This window comes from Pimephales promelas, chromosome 10 (genome assembly GCF_988280905.1).
Source record: "Pimephales promelas chromosome 10, fPimPro1.hap1.1, whole genome shotgun sequence".
Taxonomy (NCBI): domain Eukaryota; kingdom Metazoa; phylum Chordata; class Actinopteri; order Cypriniformes; family Leuciscidae; genus Pimephales; species Pimephales promelas.
Genome location: NC_142778.1, coordinates 16,139,186 through 16,156,619, shown reverse-complemented (window position 1 = coordinate 16,156,619; position 17,434 = coordinate 16,139,186). Strand labels below are relative to the sequence as shown.

General features: G+C 39.0%; 1 protein-coding gene across 1 annotated transcript; it reads left to right on the top strand.

Moving 5' to 3' along the window:
• Window positions 1-12,743: 12,743 nt before the first annotated feature.
• LOC120486010 (extracellular calcium-sensing receptor-like) lies at window positions 12,744-16,191 on the top strand. Its single transcript, XM_039681846.2, has 6 exons — window positions 12,744-12,958; window positions 13,158-13,449; window positions 13,660-14,451; window positions 14,634-14,861; window positions 14,986-15,109; window positions 15,284-16,191. The coding sequence occupies exons 1-6, from the start codon at window positions 12,744-12,746 to the stop codon at window positions 16,189-16,191; spliced, it is 2,559 nt and encodes an 852-aa protein (XP_039537780.2).
• The last annotated feature ends 1,243 nt before the right edge of the window (window positions 16,192-17,434 follow it).

Here is a 17,434-nt window from a genome sequence, read left to right as displayed (position 1 = left end):
ACTAACATCTCTCTATTAACATTGAAATGTGTTTTTATTATTGTTAATTCAGAGACAAAAGAAAAAGTTGTTACTGATTTATTAAATTCACAAATATATTATAACAGATATACTGATATAAAATATAACAGAATACAGACTTAAAAAAAAAATGCTGACGTGAACACCTTACATACACTGTCTTTGTCGTGATCCTGGTTCTTTCCTTGTGTTTTCTTTCCTTTGTCTCCCTCTGCTGGTTATGCTACATCATTTCTTTTCTTTCCCCTTTCACACACCCACACACCCATTATCCCTTCCTCTCATTACCATCAGCTGACTCTCATGTTTTCATCAACTTACACACCTGGGCCCGTATCCCTAAAGAATTATTGTACAAAAAGTGGCTCCTAGTGGCCAAATTCTAAGAAAATTCTCAGAGTCATGCCGTTTTCTTAGAATTTCCCCTAAAAGTGACATGAAAATCCCAGTTAATATAAAAGCTATTCCTCAAGATTCCTAGCGCTTAAAAGGGCTCCTAAGGCGAGATCTGCTAAGAGCAGGGAAGAGGACTTTTAGTGGCTTAGGAGCTTTCTGTGTTTGTAGGATATATGTTAACAAGCCTTCATAAATAGACCAGCCAGCAATCACAGACATTGATAAAAGCTGAGCCGTGTTACCCTCTTTAAGACCACACTGAGTTGTAATGTTGCAATTTCTACTTCATTAAGGACAGCCCCTTGAGATCTTGTTTTCAATGGGGTCCATATGGGAGTGAAAGTACAAAATATACCAGCTAGGATATTAATATGAGCAAATAAGACAAATCATTATTTGAACAGGGTGTAATGAGCTTAAGTTTTCACATAGATTCTAATGTTAGGCTATAACCCCTACAGCTTACTATTCATTTTCCAGATATTTTCTTGAATGTGAAATATTATTTACAATTACAGTCTGCATAAGATTAGAGTGTATAATTATGTTTATTGATTTGAGGGTACATCCTTTGCTCATTGTCACCAAAAGTTCATTTTCATCAAATTCGTAGGATCAACCAATCATGGCTTTTGAAATGATGACTCATACCTAGCAATGGGGTCAACCACACCTCCTCACTAAGATAGGATTTTCCATCCATTCCTTGCTCAGAGTTCACTGAAAATGTTCTGGAATCACTTCTAAGCTAAAACTCCTGGCAAGGAGTTTTTAGGTTAAGTTAGGAGGTCTCTGAGAGGATTCTCAGAATCTTTATCCATATCCATAAAGAATTTTAGTGCAAAGAGTCGCTCCTAGTGACTAAATTCTAAGAAAATTCTTAGAGTTTACTCTTAAAATTAAAGAAAAGATCCTAGTAAAGAAAAAAGTAATTCAGAGAGTATCTTAACCCTTAAAAGAGGTCTTAAGTTCAAAATTGTTAGGAGTACGGATGATGACTTTTAAGAGGCTTAAGAGTTTATTTAGCAGAAGAGAAAATGCCAGAGCGATGAAGGAGAAGAAATGTGCTGCATACAATGGCTGCACAGTGAGTTAATAAATGTTTGTGATTGATCTTATTAGAGAAACGCTAATATCTCCAACACAACACAGGAATGCCATAACACCAGAAATGAAAGTATTCACTAAGATATTTGTATTTTGGCAAATGGGAAAATACAATAAGTAGCAGTGATTTGGGTCTGTCACAACCTTCTGTAAACAGTGATCACACAAACATTACAGCACTTTCAGAACCTCTGATTGTGTCGCAGTTCATTTAGTTTCCACGGGACATTCCCACCTTGCAGGCTCAAAAAACTGAATTTCGCTAGCGCGCACAAGCAGGGGAATGAACCTGTAATAAAGCTTCAGGAGAATGAGGATCCATTTGCAGTTTTATTATAATGAAATGTCTACTTTTAAACAGAACCATTCAAAACGAAAGAAAAACGAAAGAGACTGCTCTCTGCTTATGTGGGCTAATCCGTATGAAAAGTGAATTTCTCTCTGGCACCTCTGTTCAATCTTTCTGATTTTAGAACATTTTTGTAAAAGTGCCTTTTTAATTATTTATCCTTAAAAACTTTAAAATAATTTGAGCTTCAGCCTGGTTAAATCGCATTTATATTTTTTAATGTGTTTGGTCAAATTAAGCTATAAAATAAATAGTTTATCTCTTAAAATGCAATGGATTTTGAAAGATATCAACAAAAAAACGGGCAAAAAAAACTTCAAAAAGCGATTTTCTCAGGTTTTCAATTGGAAAAAAAGGGCAGATGACAATAATTCAAATGTGTATATCTTTACAACCATTCAAGGTATGACTTTGACTAAAATGTCATTTGAAAGCTTATGGTGTCATCTTTCCATTAATACCAAAATCTTTGGTATTTTTAAATTTGGGTCACTGTGACTCATTTTGCTGGTTCAGGTCACATATGGATGATTGACAGGAATATCCAGCTCACAAATTAATCTTCTGATCAATCTGGTTCCTTTGAATCTGTCAAACATGTGACGGCGATGCGGAATCTATAAAAGGACGCCGGATCAGAAGAGCGTCATCTTCTGGTCTACATCAAGCTGTCACTCTGATATATATATATATATATATATATATATATATACACATACACACATACAGTAGTATGTATATATATGATGAACAATAAGGAGAAAATATTCAGTCAGTGTCCCCTTGCCAGCGTTATTTAAGCGAGGGTGACGCATACTCACTCTGTGGTTTGTCTGCGAGCGAAAACTGTTTTTTATATGAAAGAGCTCCACTCGCGTTTGAGCCTGTTTAATCAAATAGATCAGGCGTTTCCAGTGTGTTATATTGAAGAATGATCGTATAAGACACAGACAGACGCGAGTAGTAGCATAACATTTTTGTTTACCTTTTCTTCTCTTTTCTCTCTTGCGTCCGTTTCTTACATGTAACATATCAGTGCCACCTAGTGGACGTGAACATAATAGCAATGCAATAGAGAACACATCTTCCCCTTTTCTGAAAGAATCCAGCTGTATGTCACAACGAAGTAAACAATAAACAAATATTTTTAACACAACGAAATAACTGGTGTTAACTTTTCGTGTCTTTTTCATTCAACTATCACCTCTGCTATCTCAAGTTCTTCATTTCTTTACATATCTAACACATAGTCCTTGGTCAAGACGGGTTGTTGTCGAACTCTAACAGACCTATTCAACGAACTTAATGTTGTTACATGTTGCACCTCAGTAGGAGTAACAGTTCCACTTGATTTTGGTATTTCAGCAAGACGTGATGCATTCCATACCTTACCATCATCAAGCAGGTAAGAATCTTCACCTTTCTTCTGTACCACAGCTTTTGGTTGTGTGAACTTCCAGTCACCCTTCTTTACCATCCAAGGTTTTTTAACTCGAACTAGATCACCAGGTCGGAATCTTGAAGGTTTTGCATTTCTCCTGACATCAGTATAAAGTTTAACCTTGTTTTGTTTCATTTTCACATGTTCTCGCATTGCGTTTCTGTCAGTTTCTCTTACCGGAAAGTCCATGATTTGTAACTTGGTTCTCATACATCGACCATGTAGTAACTCAGATGGTGTAACTCCTGTAGTAGCATGAGGAGTACTTCGATAGTCCATCAAAAATGTTTGAATGAACCTCTTCCACGGTTCTCGTTGAATTTAAGCAGTTTGTAGACAATCTTTCAGAACTCTGTTGAACCTCTCGACCTCTCCATTCGCACGTGGATAATACACAGCAGATCTGAAACTACGTATGTTTCTCTCTCTCAGAAACTCAGAAAACTCCGCTGAGATAAACTGAGGTCCATTGTCTGAGACCAACTCCTTTGGATTTCCTTCTCTAGAAAAAACAGTATTCAAGAACTGTTTAACAGTAGACGTATCAACTCTAGGCGCAAAAGCGACTTCTGGCCATTTGCTGAAGTAATCTTCTTCTTTTTCGACGATAGAATTTTTTCGTTCAGCCTCAGACAATGAACGTGAGGCAAAGGCAATGGTTCTTTCTATTCCAGTGTCATCCAGCTGAGTCAAAACAGCACCTAGGCCGTAGTCTGAAGCGTCATAAGGAAAGAGCAGGACTATCCACTATTGCCTGTTTGACAATGTCAAAACTTTCTTATGCTGCAGTAGTCCAGTGGAATTCACAGTCTTTACGGAGTAAGGCTCTCATTGGTTCGACCAGAGTAGCATAGGCAGGCACAAACTTACTGTACCAGGCACTAAGACTCAGAAACGACAGTAGTTTAGTTGCATCAGTAGGAGGGGGTGCGTTTGTAATTGCGGTAACATGAGTATCATCTGCGTGCAGGCCGTCAGCTGAGAGTCTGTATCCAAGAAAGCTAAGTGTCGTCAAGTTGAACTTACACTTTTCTGTATTCAGCTTCAACCCAGCTTCACTAATCCTGTGCAGAACAGCTTTGAGATTTGCATTATGACTGATTTCGGATGCACCATGGACAATCACATCGTCCAAATAACACTGTACACCATCACGGCCTGTTAAGATCATGGTTATCATTCGTTGAAAAGCAGATGGTGCCGAACACAGTCCATATGGTACTCTACAAAACTGATATAGGCCTTCATGGGTGATGAACGCAGTAAGTCCTCTACTCTCCTCGTGTAATTGTACTTGGTGGTATGCATTTTTGAGGTCAAGAGAAGAGAACATCACTGATCCATGCAATTCTGACAGTATGTCTTCGATCAGTGGTAGAGGATGACTGTCTTGTACCACAGCCTTGTCAGGTTCTCGTAAATCAACACACATTCGAATTGTGTTGTTCTTTTCATTTTGTTAGCACGATAGGAGAAACCCACTCAGATGAATCAATCTTCTCAATTATGCCATTCTCCTCCAGCATCTTGAGTTCGTTTGACACCGCTGTTCGCACTGATAAAGGTAAGTGTCAGAATTTTTGTTGAACAGGCTTCACTCCAGGGCAGATCTTCACTTTGTGTGTGAAATTTTTAGCGCATCCAAATCCAGCAACAGTTGGTATGAGAACAGGGCTATCAGCAGAAACTAGTGAAATGCTGGACGGTTGACTCATTGCACAGTGAGTAGCAGGTTCAATCAAGCTACCACTCTTAATCTCAATGTCCAGTGCTTTACATAAGTCACATCCAATGAGAGGAGTTCTTGCTTTGACAATGTTAAACTCACCAGTAACAGTCTTCCCATAATATGTCACATTTAATATCACGGAACCACACACAGGTATGTTTTCCTTTGAGTAGGTCAAAAGCTGCACTTTCCGTGGTGACAGAACACAAGAGCTGAAGTATTTTTTGAATATGTGTTGTGGTAGAATTGATGCACCAGACCCTGTATCCACCATCATTCTAATGGTACAAGTCTGTGTAGGAGATGTAGGTGTAACCATGCTAAAAGTACCCACTGGAGCTCCATCATCTGTATGGCAATCATTCACACGCAGTACTGTCACTTCAGGTAAGCATACTTCATTAACTGACTTTGATGCTGTCTTGCACACCTTTGAGAAATGTCCGACTTTTCCACATGTTCAACATTTGCAGTCTTTAGCAGGACAGGACTTATCATTTGCAAGGTGGTTAGCAGAACCACAGCGGTAACACTGCTGCTGTACCTTCAGATGCTTATCCCCCTTCGACTTAATCCTTGTTTTATTTTTGTGCATTCACGTCTTTTCTTGCCTCTGGATCGCTGCAACTTGTTGTGGCAGTACGAGTTAGTCTAATGAGCTGGTGTTCCCTTGGTCACTCCCCGTGTGAAGCTCCCTCCTATAAATAGCGCGTAATCCTTCTGACGCCCTCTCCTGCTCATCGGTGACCGGAAGTTGCGTTGTGCGTCCGGGTCCCTCTCTCCGTGTGTGCGTTGTTGCGCTAACAGGTAGGGTAGTGGCTTTGCTGTCTCCGTGCGAACATTGTTTCCTGCCGTCTTGCTTACTAGTATTATGTGGTTACTGGCGTTCGTAGATCTCCGGCCGGATGGACGAACTCTCATCTCGTCGTTCAATTCATTGAACCACTGAACACACTGCATTATCAGTGCCGTGGGCACTCGTCGAGCTTTCTCCCTCGGGTACGTCTGAACGATGGGTATGTATCTCAGATGACGTGGGATTTATATCTAGTTTCTTATTAATTGGGGGTTAATGGTAGTTTTTCTTTGTGTAGCTAACAGGAATGAGGCCAGTTTAGCCGGAGATCATCACTAGCTGCACAGGACCGATTTGCTGGCTGCTGTTTTGCTTTTGCCTATTTGCCTGACAACTACATAGTGCCTTTTTTGCCTGTGTTTAAGGTGCTGTACATTGCCGTGTTTTATTTATGTCTCCGTTTGCCACATGTGCCACTTTGCCCGGGCCACCGCCTCATTGGTGTAAATAGCATATCAGCGACTGATCGCTGTATGCTCGTCGATCACGGCCACCGGGTAGTTACGGCTGTCTGGCCAAGAGTATGTGGCATTTGGTTCGTGAGTGCTATTGTTTTTTATGATACGTGACTAGCTCAAGGGGTTTGGGGCTTTATATTATAATTTTGTCAATGTAAGAATTTTGTTTTTCTGGGTTTGCTTTCTTTTGGTTTGTTTGTTTTGATTCCAATTTAGATTAAAGTTGCATTTATACTTCAATTTGATTTATATATTTTTTGATTTACTGGGTTTGTGTATATATATATATATATATATATTTATATATATATCTTTCTTAATACTGCCGTATTATAACCATTGTTGGTTTTGGCAGTCATTTTGTGTTTTAAGTTTATTATTTTGATTTACTGAATCGGGAAATATTTATTTGTTTGTTTCTTGTGATATTTCTACTGCCTTTGTAGAGCCATTGTAGGTTTCGGCAGTTATTGTTTATATTTTGTGAAGGTTATTTTGATTTTGATTTTCTTTGATTATTGAATTGAGAACATTTATTTATTTGTTTATTTTCTTTTGATATTTTTACTGCCCCTTTAGAGCCTTAGTTGGTTCTGGCAGTTATTGTTTATTTTGTGATAAGAAAAATATTGATTTTCTGATTTCTGTATTTTCTTTTTGGTAAATCTTTGTTGAAAGAGTGTGTTTTATTTGCGTACTTCTTTGGTTTTCTTTTTTTTTTCTGTTGCAGTAGCTGAGAGCCGGTGGAGGTATTGGTGTCTGGGTGGTGTTGTCCCCGTTTGGAGTGCTGTGGACTTCCCTGTTTGCATTTGCTATTATTGGGGGTGTTTGTGTGTTTACTGGGGGGGGTGTTCTGGGATCTTTTACCACCTTTTGAATACTTTGCCTCCATCGGTAAGCCTCAGCAATTTTTATTTTTTTTTTTTTTTGTTTGTTTTGTGTTCTCTTCCCCGAGAGATGATTGTTTTAAACTGTTAAATTATTGAAATTAATAAATGCTGTGCTTTCAAAATTGAACACTGTCTTTGGCTCTATTGTACACGAATCTGTGTGTCTTTAGCTGTTGGATTTATAGAGCTTGGGTAGAAAAATCATTCTCTGGGTGAAATTCCCAGAGTGGCGTAGTCGGTGTTTAGTCTGTCCTGGTTTAGAACGCCACATTGTTTTGATTCCCCTTCAGCTATGACTTTAGCATCTGCTACTGCCGCTTCAATTTGTCTTCGTCTTGTCAAGGGTTAATTCTGTCTCTAGTAACAGTCTTTCACGGATTCGAGGCATGGATGTTTTTTCCACAATCTGATCACGGATCATTTCATGCTCAATATTACCAAAAGCGCATGTTTTCACTAGTTCACGAAGTGCTGCAACGTAATGATCAGTGGACTCACCCACGGCTTGAGCGCGTAGTCTGAAGCGATATCTCTCTGAAACCACATTCAGTTTAGGAGAAAAAAACTGTTTCAGTGCTTGTAACAATCCATCGTAGGTATCAGCGGTAAGAGGCAATGTATTGTAGATTCGTTGCCCTTCTGTTCCTAAACAGTGTATCAACAGTGCTCTCTTTCTCTCGGCAGAAAACTCTTTTCCGCCGATCGCAAGCAGATAGTTCTGAAATAACTTCTCCCACGCATCAAAAGACAATTTTGGTTCACCTGGGCATTCCAGGAATGATACTGGGGGTTGTAGAGAGAGCAGGGCCATCTTAACATCCTCGTCGCCACTTGTTATATTGAAGAATGATCGTATAAGACACAGACAGACGCGAGTAGTAGCATAACATTTTCTTTTACTTTTTCTTCTCTTTTCTCTCTTGCGTCCGTTTCTTACATGTAACATATCAGTGCCACCTAGTGGACGTGAACATAATAGCAATGCAATAGAGAACACAACACAGTGCATCAGGTCTTGCGGCTGTCGAGGCACTGCGCCGCTTGTAAGCATGGGATTCACACGTGGGGCCTGCATATAATACTAAGATGGTTGCGACCCTTTCTCAGTGTTTATTTACCAGCTCCACTGGTTTCGCGCATGGTTCGGAAGCCCGCGCGGCACCTTCTTCCAACCTTGTTAAAGACCCGGTGTTTGATATATCTGGCTCCGAGGAGTTAGATACAGGTTCGCCATATTCCCGTAAAAAAAAAAAAAAGGTTGCTGGAGGTTTTAACCAGGGCAGTGGCTAAATTAAATGTTGAATGGCCTTTTAATAAGCAGGAAGTGACTAAAGAAATATATTCTCTCCGACATTTGTCACCACTGATAGCTCAGACAATTCCCTCCAAATCTCATACATCGAATTTGTTAGGGAAAGCATATATATTGCAGTGGGTCAAGCCGGTGCATGCCTACACACGATGGGGTTGTTAAAGGCATACCAGGCTGACCTCAAAGAGGTGGATGATAACTGGGAGCTCTCACTTGACGGTATTACTGAATTTAGTAGCTTACTTATTTCTCGTATTATTGAAGAGGCGGCCTGTGCCATTGTCCGTTCTATGGCAGCACTAGTCATCTCAAAGAGAAATTTATGGCTAAATCACTTGGGGATCGAGGCAAGAACCATTGTCGAGAGGCTTCAGGAGGCAGAGCGACAATCAGATATGGGAGAATTCCATCTATTCCATCTAATTCCATCTAACCATCTATTTCGAGAAGGTTGCCTCTCGTTCCCCCCCTATATAAGGCTTGGGGCCAGAGGAAACGTTCTTGCACAAAGTCCTCCATACCGAAGACAGGTCTGAGGACTGTCTCTCGGGTTAAGATGCCCTGAGCAGGGTCGGTTCTTGGAACAGGAAGTCTAGTCCCTCTTAACATAGGAGACCTCAACGTGGGCTCTTCTTTTATTAGGCGAGCCTGGGTTCTACAGTCAGCACTTCATAGTTCCTGTGAAGGGAGGGGGAGTTATGCTTGGGTTTGGATCTCCGGGTACTGCATCAACCTCCAAGGGGATTTAGATTCAAGATAGCGAATGTCAGTCAAACCTTTACTAAATGTATGGATGCTGCTCTTGCTCCATTGAGACTTCAGGGGAACCGTATTCTAAATCATATAAGTATAGACTGGTTCATTCTGGCTCAGTCAGTAAACTCATTGCCTGCTCTGGGCTCTGGTACTCTCTCTCACAACCAGCTCCTTTGGGCCTGGATGCCATGATACAGACGAGGTCGAGGTCACGTCTGTACGCTTTTCTGCTCCCTGAGGTTCTGTAAAGGGTCAGGAGGTACGGCGTGAGTTTATTCCTTGTAGCTCCATACTGGCCAGCCCAAATTCGGTTCTCGGACCTTATAAGTCTCCTGAAGAGTCCTCGCTGGTGAGTCCCTGTTAGGAGAGCTTTCCCAGGCCTGTGGTAGAGTCCTAGAAACTCTCCTAGAAACTAAATATTTTTAAGAGGTTAGGTTAGGTATGGCATTGAACCCAGTTAACCCTCTGAGGTTAGCAAACGTGCCGGCACGTTTTGGCAGATTTTTTTCACATAGCAGAAAAACAGACTTTAAGTACTCCATCATTTCTGGTCATACAGAGTTAAGAAATATGTAAAAATAAACTGTTAAATGTCTACTTTTTATGTGCCCTCCTACAATCGAAATAAAATATTGTGCTTTTGTAAAATAAAGAAAATAAACATGGTGTGCGTTCTGCCTCTCCATCTCCATGAACTTTTTTTCTAGAGCACATCTCTAAACTAAAGCGAATACTATTCATCCAGGCATAATCAATGTTTATAATCATTTAAGTTTGCACTTTTAAATTATCTTATTTAAAACTAAAATAAATATTCTGTTTATGTAATCTATATAAAAACAGAGACATGTCAGCCGTTCTCATTATCGTTATCTCAGCTCATTATTTTCCTAATGTGACACGCCCACGGAGAGCGCGCACAATTCAAACGCAAATAATTTGAAGCAACACACTGAGATGTGTACACGCCCACATAAACTCGATAAACACACTACATTTAGTCAGATTAATTTACTGTCGTCTTGCGAGGTTGTGAGGAATAATCCAGGGACATTTACCTACCTCAGAACAAGTGCTGGTTTATTTTCACTTTGAGGAGCGAGGAGCTGAGAATTTTGTAAGTCTTTTGTTCTAATCGCGTTAGTGTCTGTAAACACAAAATAGCCTACTTTTTAAATTAGAATCATGTTTCTCTCTCTGTGTGTGTGTCTGTGTGTGTGTGTGTGTGTGTGTGTGTGTGTGTGTGTGTGGCTGACTGTAGATTTTTCCTGCAAGTCCTTGTCTTTTTGCATAACAATTTTGTATTTTCTTTAATGACAAAATATGCATATAACCCTAATCTTTTAAATGTATAGTTTGCTTTAAATAAAAGTAAGATAAATTGGTAAACTACAAATTGGTAATTGAGGCTGAATGAATTTAAAATTCATGTGCTATATTTCAATATATTTGCTTTCCTTAATATTGTAAAACACTAACATCATTCTCATCTGAATTACAAATATTATTTTTCTGTAAAATAATACTCTGATTAAAAAAGAAACATCAAACGTGTTTTTAGTCAATGTAGAATGTGTAACTTAAAAATAAACAGATTAGTGCTCTGTTTGAGGACAATCCTGTGTGGGGAGTGGGCAGGGGGATTTCTCTGTTGGGTGAGATTTAATTAATTTTGTTTTTCAAGGTAGCATTCTAATCAGGTAAAGCAAGTAATATTCTCTGTCTTTATATATGTATATATATATATATATATGTGTGTGTGTGTGTGTGTGTGTTTGTGTTTGTACAGTATGTACAGGGGTTGGACAAAAAAACTGAAACACCTGGTTTTACTACACAATAATTTGTTAGAATGGTGAGGGCCTCATTTTGCATCCAAATACAGCACCAATTGACAGATAGAAGTCCTTCACAGTGACCAGAGGGATTATGAGCTGTTCCTCTTCCAGAACAGTGTCCAGGTCACTATATGATGCTGGTGGACTCGCTCCTCCACAACACCCCAATAATATTCAGATCTGGTGACTGTCAGACCATGGGAGATGTTCAACATCACTTTCATCTTCATCAAACCTTTCTGTCACAAGTCTTGCTGTGTGTGTTGGTGCATGAACATGCTGATACACGGTTTCAGCATCAGGTGCTCATGATCCTCCAAAAGGGTTTGGTAGTCCTCGGCAGTGTCGTGTCCATCAAATACAATCAGGATTGTCATGATATTGGAGCTCAAACCATCACTGATCCACCCGTGCTTCACTCTGAAGATTGGCCGCCAGGCATATAGATGTGAAACCTCCAACATTGGCCAGTGTTTCAGTTTCATTGTCCAACCCTTGTATATATATATGTATTGCAGAGCCCTCACTGATGCAAGCTCTTCAGCACACTTCTCTTCAACAGTCAAAGCGGGGGTTAAAGGGTTAGTTCACCCAAAAATGAAAATTAAGTCATTAATTACTCACCCCCATGCTGTACCAACCCCGTAAGACCTTCGTTCATCATCAGAACACAAATGAAGATATTTTTGATTAAATTTGAGAGCTGTATAACTACCACATAGGCTCCTAAGGGAATGACTCTTGTCGGCCCAGAAAGTCAATGAAGAAAATGTTTAAATATTCCATGTGACTACAGTGGCTCAACTATAAGTTTATCAAGCGACGAGAATACTTTTTGTGCGAAAAAACAAACAAAAATAACGACTTTATTCGACTATTCCTTTTCTTTCTTGTTGGCCTGAAACGAGACTTCAATATGATTTCCACGACGTATGCGCGAGAATTGCGATCTCCTTCAACTACTTCAGTTCAGTTCTTGCGCATGCGTTGTGGAAATCGTATTGAAGTCTCGTTTCAGGCCAACAAGGAAGAATTGTTTTGATTGGTTTAATTCAAGTTGTATACGTATGCAGGTTTTGAACCTGTGGCTGCCTATGTTTAGAGAATGACACATATTACTGCACAAACACATTCTATATAAAATGTAATTTATTTACTTTTATTTGGTATTTATTTTATTCTAGCAAATATTTGTATATTGTACAATTGTGAAAGGATTTAAACAAAGATAATGTTTTTTTGGTTATGTTCACCAAACTAAAAACTTCATAATGTTAATAATGGCCAACATCAGCGATAAAAATGAAAGTGTACTGCTTAAATGCCAACAAACTCTAATTTCTACATAATTATCGAAAAATATAATGATTAGACTAAAAAAAAACACTGTAAATGTAAAACATGCTTGATTTTTTTTATACAAGTTTCCTTCATGTCAGGATAAAGCACCTCCTTCATAAAATGTCCAACTATTGTCCCAATGAGGTTTAGTACCTTTCATTGCTATAAATATCACAAATATCCTTCCTGTTCAACCCATTGTAATTTTATATATGCTACGTCTCCGAGTTTCATCTATTCAGTGGGTGGATGGAGCAGTTCTTTGCATGCATGCACGTAGTAATGACCATCCTTACTTTCACCAGAGCTAAAGAAACTACCTGTACTCTGCAAGGACAGCCTGTATACCCTCAGTTATGGAAAGATGGAGACATAATAATTGGGGGTGTTTTCTCTTTTCATAGCAGCTGGGAGATCAGAAAACCAACATATTCTGTTACACCACCTCCACTGAAGTGTGTCAGGTAGGAAACGCCTAAAACAGTGTATTTCAAATCTTTTTAAAATCTTTCTGGCTCATTTTGAACATAAATTTTCTCAACAAATCAACAAAATTTAGACATGACTAAAAGTCTCACTATATAACTAGAATATTGAAATATAATATTATGATTCAGCCAAATGTAATGAATGTTTTTTTTTGTTTGTTTTTTTCTAACAAAGTCTTAACTATAGAGACTTCCAGTATGTGCAATCCATGCTTTTCGCTGTTGAGGAAATCAATAACAGTTCCACTTTGCTACCTGGGGTCTCATTAGGCTACAAGATCTATGACACATGCGGTTCGATGGCAATGGCTGTCAGAGTAACTATGGCTCTTGCTAATGGACACGAGAACACAACTTCCGATGGACCCTGCACGAAGCAAACGTATGCACAAACCATACTAGGAGACACAACCTCATCAGCATGCATGGCGATGGCAAAAAGTATTGGACCATTCAGACTTCCGATGGTATTAATTCCTCTTTTTGACAAGTAGTACCTATATGGCAGTCAAGTTATTTTATTTAAGTATTGTTGGTTTTTATAACAAGCACCACCACTAATATTAATAATAATAGCAGCAGGTAAATTTATTAAAAAAGATATATATTTTCATTCAGAAAATGTAAGCCACTCATGATTACTAAATAACATGTCACACTATTTAATTGTTTCTTAGATCAGTCACTATGCCACCTGTGAGTGTCTTAGTGACAAAACCAAATATCCTTCATTTCTGCGAACTATTACAAGTGATTACTACCAGAGCAGGGCACTGGCAGAACTGGTTAGACACTTTGGATGGACCTGGGTGGGAGCCATAAGAACAGATGATGATTATGGTAATAATGGGATGGCCACTTTTACAAAGGTGGCTGAACAGATGGGTATCTGTTTGGAATATTCTCTCCCTTTTTTTAGAACCTATCCTGAAGATAAAGTAATGAGAATAATTGAGCAGATTAAAAGCTCTACTTCACGAGTTATTGTGGGATTTCTTGTGCACTGGGATTTGGAAGTTCTGCTGCATAAATTTGTTGAATACAATATTACTGGTTACCAGTGGGTAGGTACAGAGGGCTGGATCTCTGATTCTGTCATTGCCAGTATGGATAACCACCACATTCTACAAGGGGCCATTGGTCTGGCAATACCCAAAACACAGGTGACCGGTCTAAAGGAATTTATTCTAGATATTAAGCCACTGAAGTCTTCAGGAAGTGCTATTTTTACTGAGGTCTGGGAAGCCCTTTTCAAGTGTAAATACTCCACCAAGAATGATTCAGTGTCCACGACTGCGTGTACAGGAAAGGAGGAACTATCCCAGATGCAAAACACTTTCACAGACATGTCATTAATGCCCATCTTCAGCAATGTTTACAAAGGAGTATATGCTGTTGCTCATACACTGCATGAACTTCTTGGCTGCAAGGAAAAATGTGCCTCAAAGAAACAGCTTGATCATTTAAAAGTGGGTTAACACTAAGTTAATATTTTGTGAAGAACTTTATTAAAATTGGATGGACTGTTATACACTTGTATTGTATAAACTTGAAATTAAATTTAGTTAAAATGAACTCCAATGATTTCTTGAATTAAACATTTCAGCCAACGACTAGTTAAACATTTTTAAATACTGTATTTTTTTGTCAGTTTCTGAAGCACCTACGGAAGGTGCGTTTCAAAACCAAAGATGGCGAAGAGATTTACTTTGATAAGAATGGTGAGGTAGTGGCAAAATATGAGGTGGTAAATTGGCAACCAAGTACAAAAAAACATGATGAATTTGTCACTGTTGGCCTTTATGATGCCTCTCTTCCCATGGAAGATCGTTTGGCAGTGAATATGGCTTCAATTGTCTGGACAAATAATATAACAAAGGTGAGGATAAAATGTGAAATGTAATAAAATTAAGTAAATTGTTTGTGGTGATAATAATGAATCTTATAATTGTATGCATACAGTAATATTTTCTAAAAGTATGTAAAATTGAAATATGTTACAGGTCCCGGAGTCTGTGTGCAGTGAGAGCTGCCCCCCTGGCACTAGGAAAGCTGTGAAGAAAGGAAAACATATATGTTGTTATGACTGCATACCATGCACAGAGGGAGAGATCAGTAACACTACAGGTAAATGAATAAAAAGGATGGTCTCCAAAAGGATGGAGTAAATATAGCTACAACTAGGCAAATTTATCTAAATGTCCAATTGAATAATTTCAGAAAATTGCTGAATCAATCTCATCTTTACTTGTGGTACATTTATTTTAAATATTATTATTTTATTTATCGCACCTAATGTAGATTCTATAACATGCTTGCGGTGCCATCAAGACTTCTGGTCAAATCTGCAAAAAGATGGATGTGTTGAGAAGGAGACTGAATTTTTGTCGTTTGAGGAGATCATGGGAATCTTGCTTACAATAATTTCTATTGTTGGTGCATTTTTAACAATGATAATTGCATTCATATTCTTCAGATATAAAAATACCCCAATTGTGAAAGCCAACAACTCGGAATTGAGCTTCCTGCTCCTGTTTTCACTGATATTGTGTTTTCTCTGTTCACTTACTTTCATTGGTCGGCCCACTGAGTGGTCCTGTCTGTTGCGCCACACAGCGTTTGGGATCACTTTTGTTCTCTGTATCTCCTGTGTTCTGGGGAAAACTATAGTGGTTTTAATGGCCTTCAGAGCTACACTTCCAGGAAGTAATGTCATGAAATGGTTTGGGCCTCCTCAACAAAGGCTCAGTGTTCTTGGTTTCACACTCATTCAAGTACTTATCTGTGTGCTTTGGTTAACAATTTCTCCACCCTTTCCTCTTAAAAATCTAAATTATTTCAAGGAAAAGATTATTTTAGAATGTGATGTAGGTTCATCTATAGGTTTCTGGGCTGTACTAGGTTATATAGGATTTCTTGCTCTTTTGTGTTTCGTTTTGGCTTTTTTGGGCCGTAAATTGCCTGATAAATTCAATGAAGCCAAATTCATCACATTCAGTATGCTCATTTTCTGTGCTGTATGGATTGCTTTTATTCCAGCTTATGTAAGCTCTCCTGGAAAATTTACTGTGGCAGTAGAGATATTTGCGATTTTAGCTTCAAGTTTTGGTTTACTTTTCTGCATTTTTCTCCCAAAATGCTATCTGATTTTACTTAAACCAGAGAAGAATTCCAAAAAGCATATAATGGGCAAAATGGCATCAAACTGACTGACTGACATTGTCTGTAAATTGATTTTATAAAAGAACACTTTACTGCAACTTTGTGTTTTGTAACAAATACATAGATAAACTGTAACATGAAATGTCTAACATATAACAAATAGAAATGTTAATATTAGTCATGTCAATATTGTAATAACATTAGTAACTATGGAAGCAAACTAGAAATGGAAAGAAAATAGGAACTAAACACGGAAGACCAAGGCAGAATCAAAAGAAGGCTGGAAACAAAGAGACAGAGGTATGGATATGCACATGCTTGCGAGGATTTGTCAACAGTCTAGCGGCCGCATTCTGGACTGCCTGCAAAAGCAGCAGTGATGTCTAGCTAACTCACATATACAGTTGGTACTCAACCACATTAATACTTTTACCACCGCCATTCTGCCACGGTGGTAAAATGTGGGGGTGTATTTGCTGCCTTTTACTGCTAAGAGGCACTACAATAACAGGCTTTGAAAAGTGTCCATTTATTCTATATTGCGTAACCTGCCGCCCTGGCTCAGTCAGAGCGATTGAAAGCTGGTAGCAGATCAATTCAAGTGAAACGTAGTTAATATAGTTCATAATCACAATACTGAAATTTAATTGAATAAATATTGAAAGTATAAAACATTGTCAAGTCAAGTATATTTATATAGCACTTTTCTATATAAATAGAAAAATTAGATTGCATCAAAGCTGTCACATCCGGTCAGGAACGAAACAGAGAGTGAATCCAATCGCAAGCATTTATTAATTACACTAACAGATAATCCAGGGACCTCAGAACAGGACAGATGAACAGGCAGGAACCGAGTGACATTAAACAACAACCAACACCCAACAACTGAAACACAGGGGTATAAATACACAGACAAACAAGCTAATCAAGCTAACAAGGGGGTGTGGTAAATAAGAAACACCTGTGGACACTGAGCAACATCATAACAAAAGACAAGACACATGGCAGGATCACATGACAAACAAGGAAACACGTGATACGCAAAACAAAACCCACAACGTGACATAGCCTACCCCCTATGGGCGGCTCCCGACGCCCCTAGTGTAACACCCAAAACAAAACCCAAAACACAAGTTCAGGAGGGTGGTGACGCGGAGGTGGTCCTGGGGGAGGGAAGGAGGGCCAAGTCTGTGCAGGGGAACAGGACCAGACTTGGAGCAGACGACCAGGCGAAGGCCAGGGCGGAGCAGGACCAGGCGAAGGCCAGGGCGGAGCAGGACCAGGCGA

What these genes read in the sequence shown, in the direction of transcription:
- LOC120486010 (XM_039681846.2), top strand. Translation starts at nt 12,744, where the DNA reads ATGGAGCAGTTCTTTGCATGCATGCACGTAGTAATGACCATCCTTACT. An exon ending in CCTCCACTGAAGTGTGTCAG is followed by an intron (nt 12,959 to 13,157) that starts GTAGGAAACGCC and finishes TTTCTAACAAAG; the next exon opens with TCTTAACTATAGAGACTTCC. An exon ending in GGACAAATAATATAACAAAG is followed by an intron (nt 14,862 to 14,985) that starts GTGAGGATAAAA and finishes AATATGTTACAG; the next exon opens with GTCCCGGAGTCTGTGTGCAG.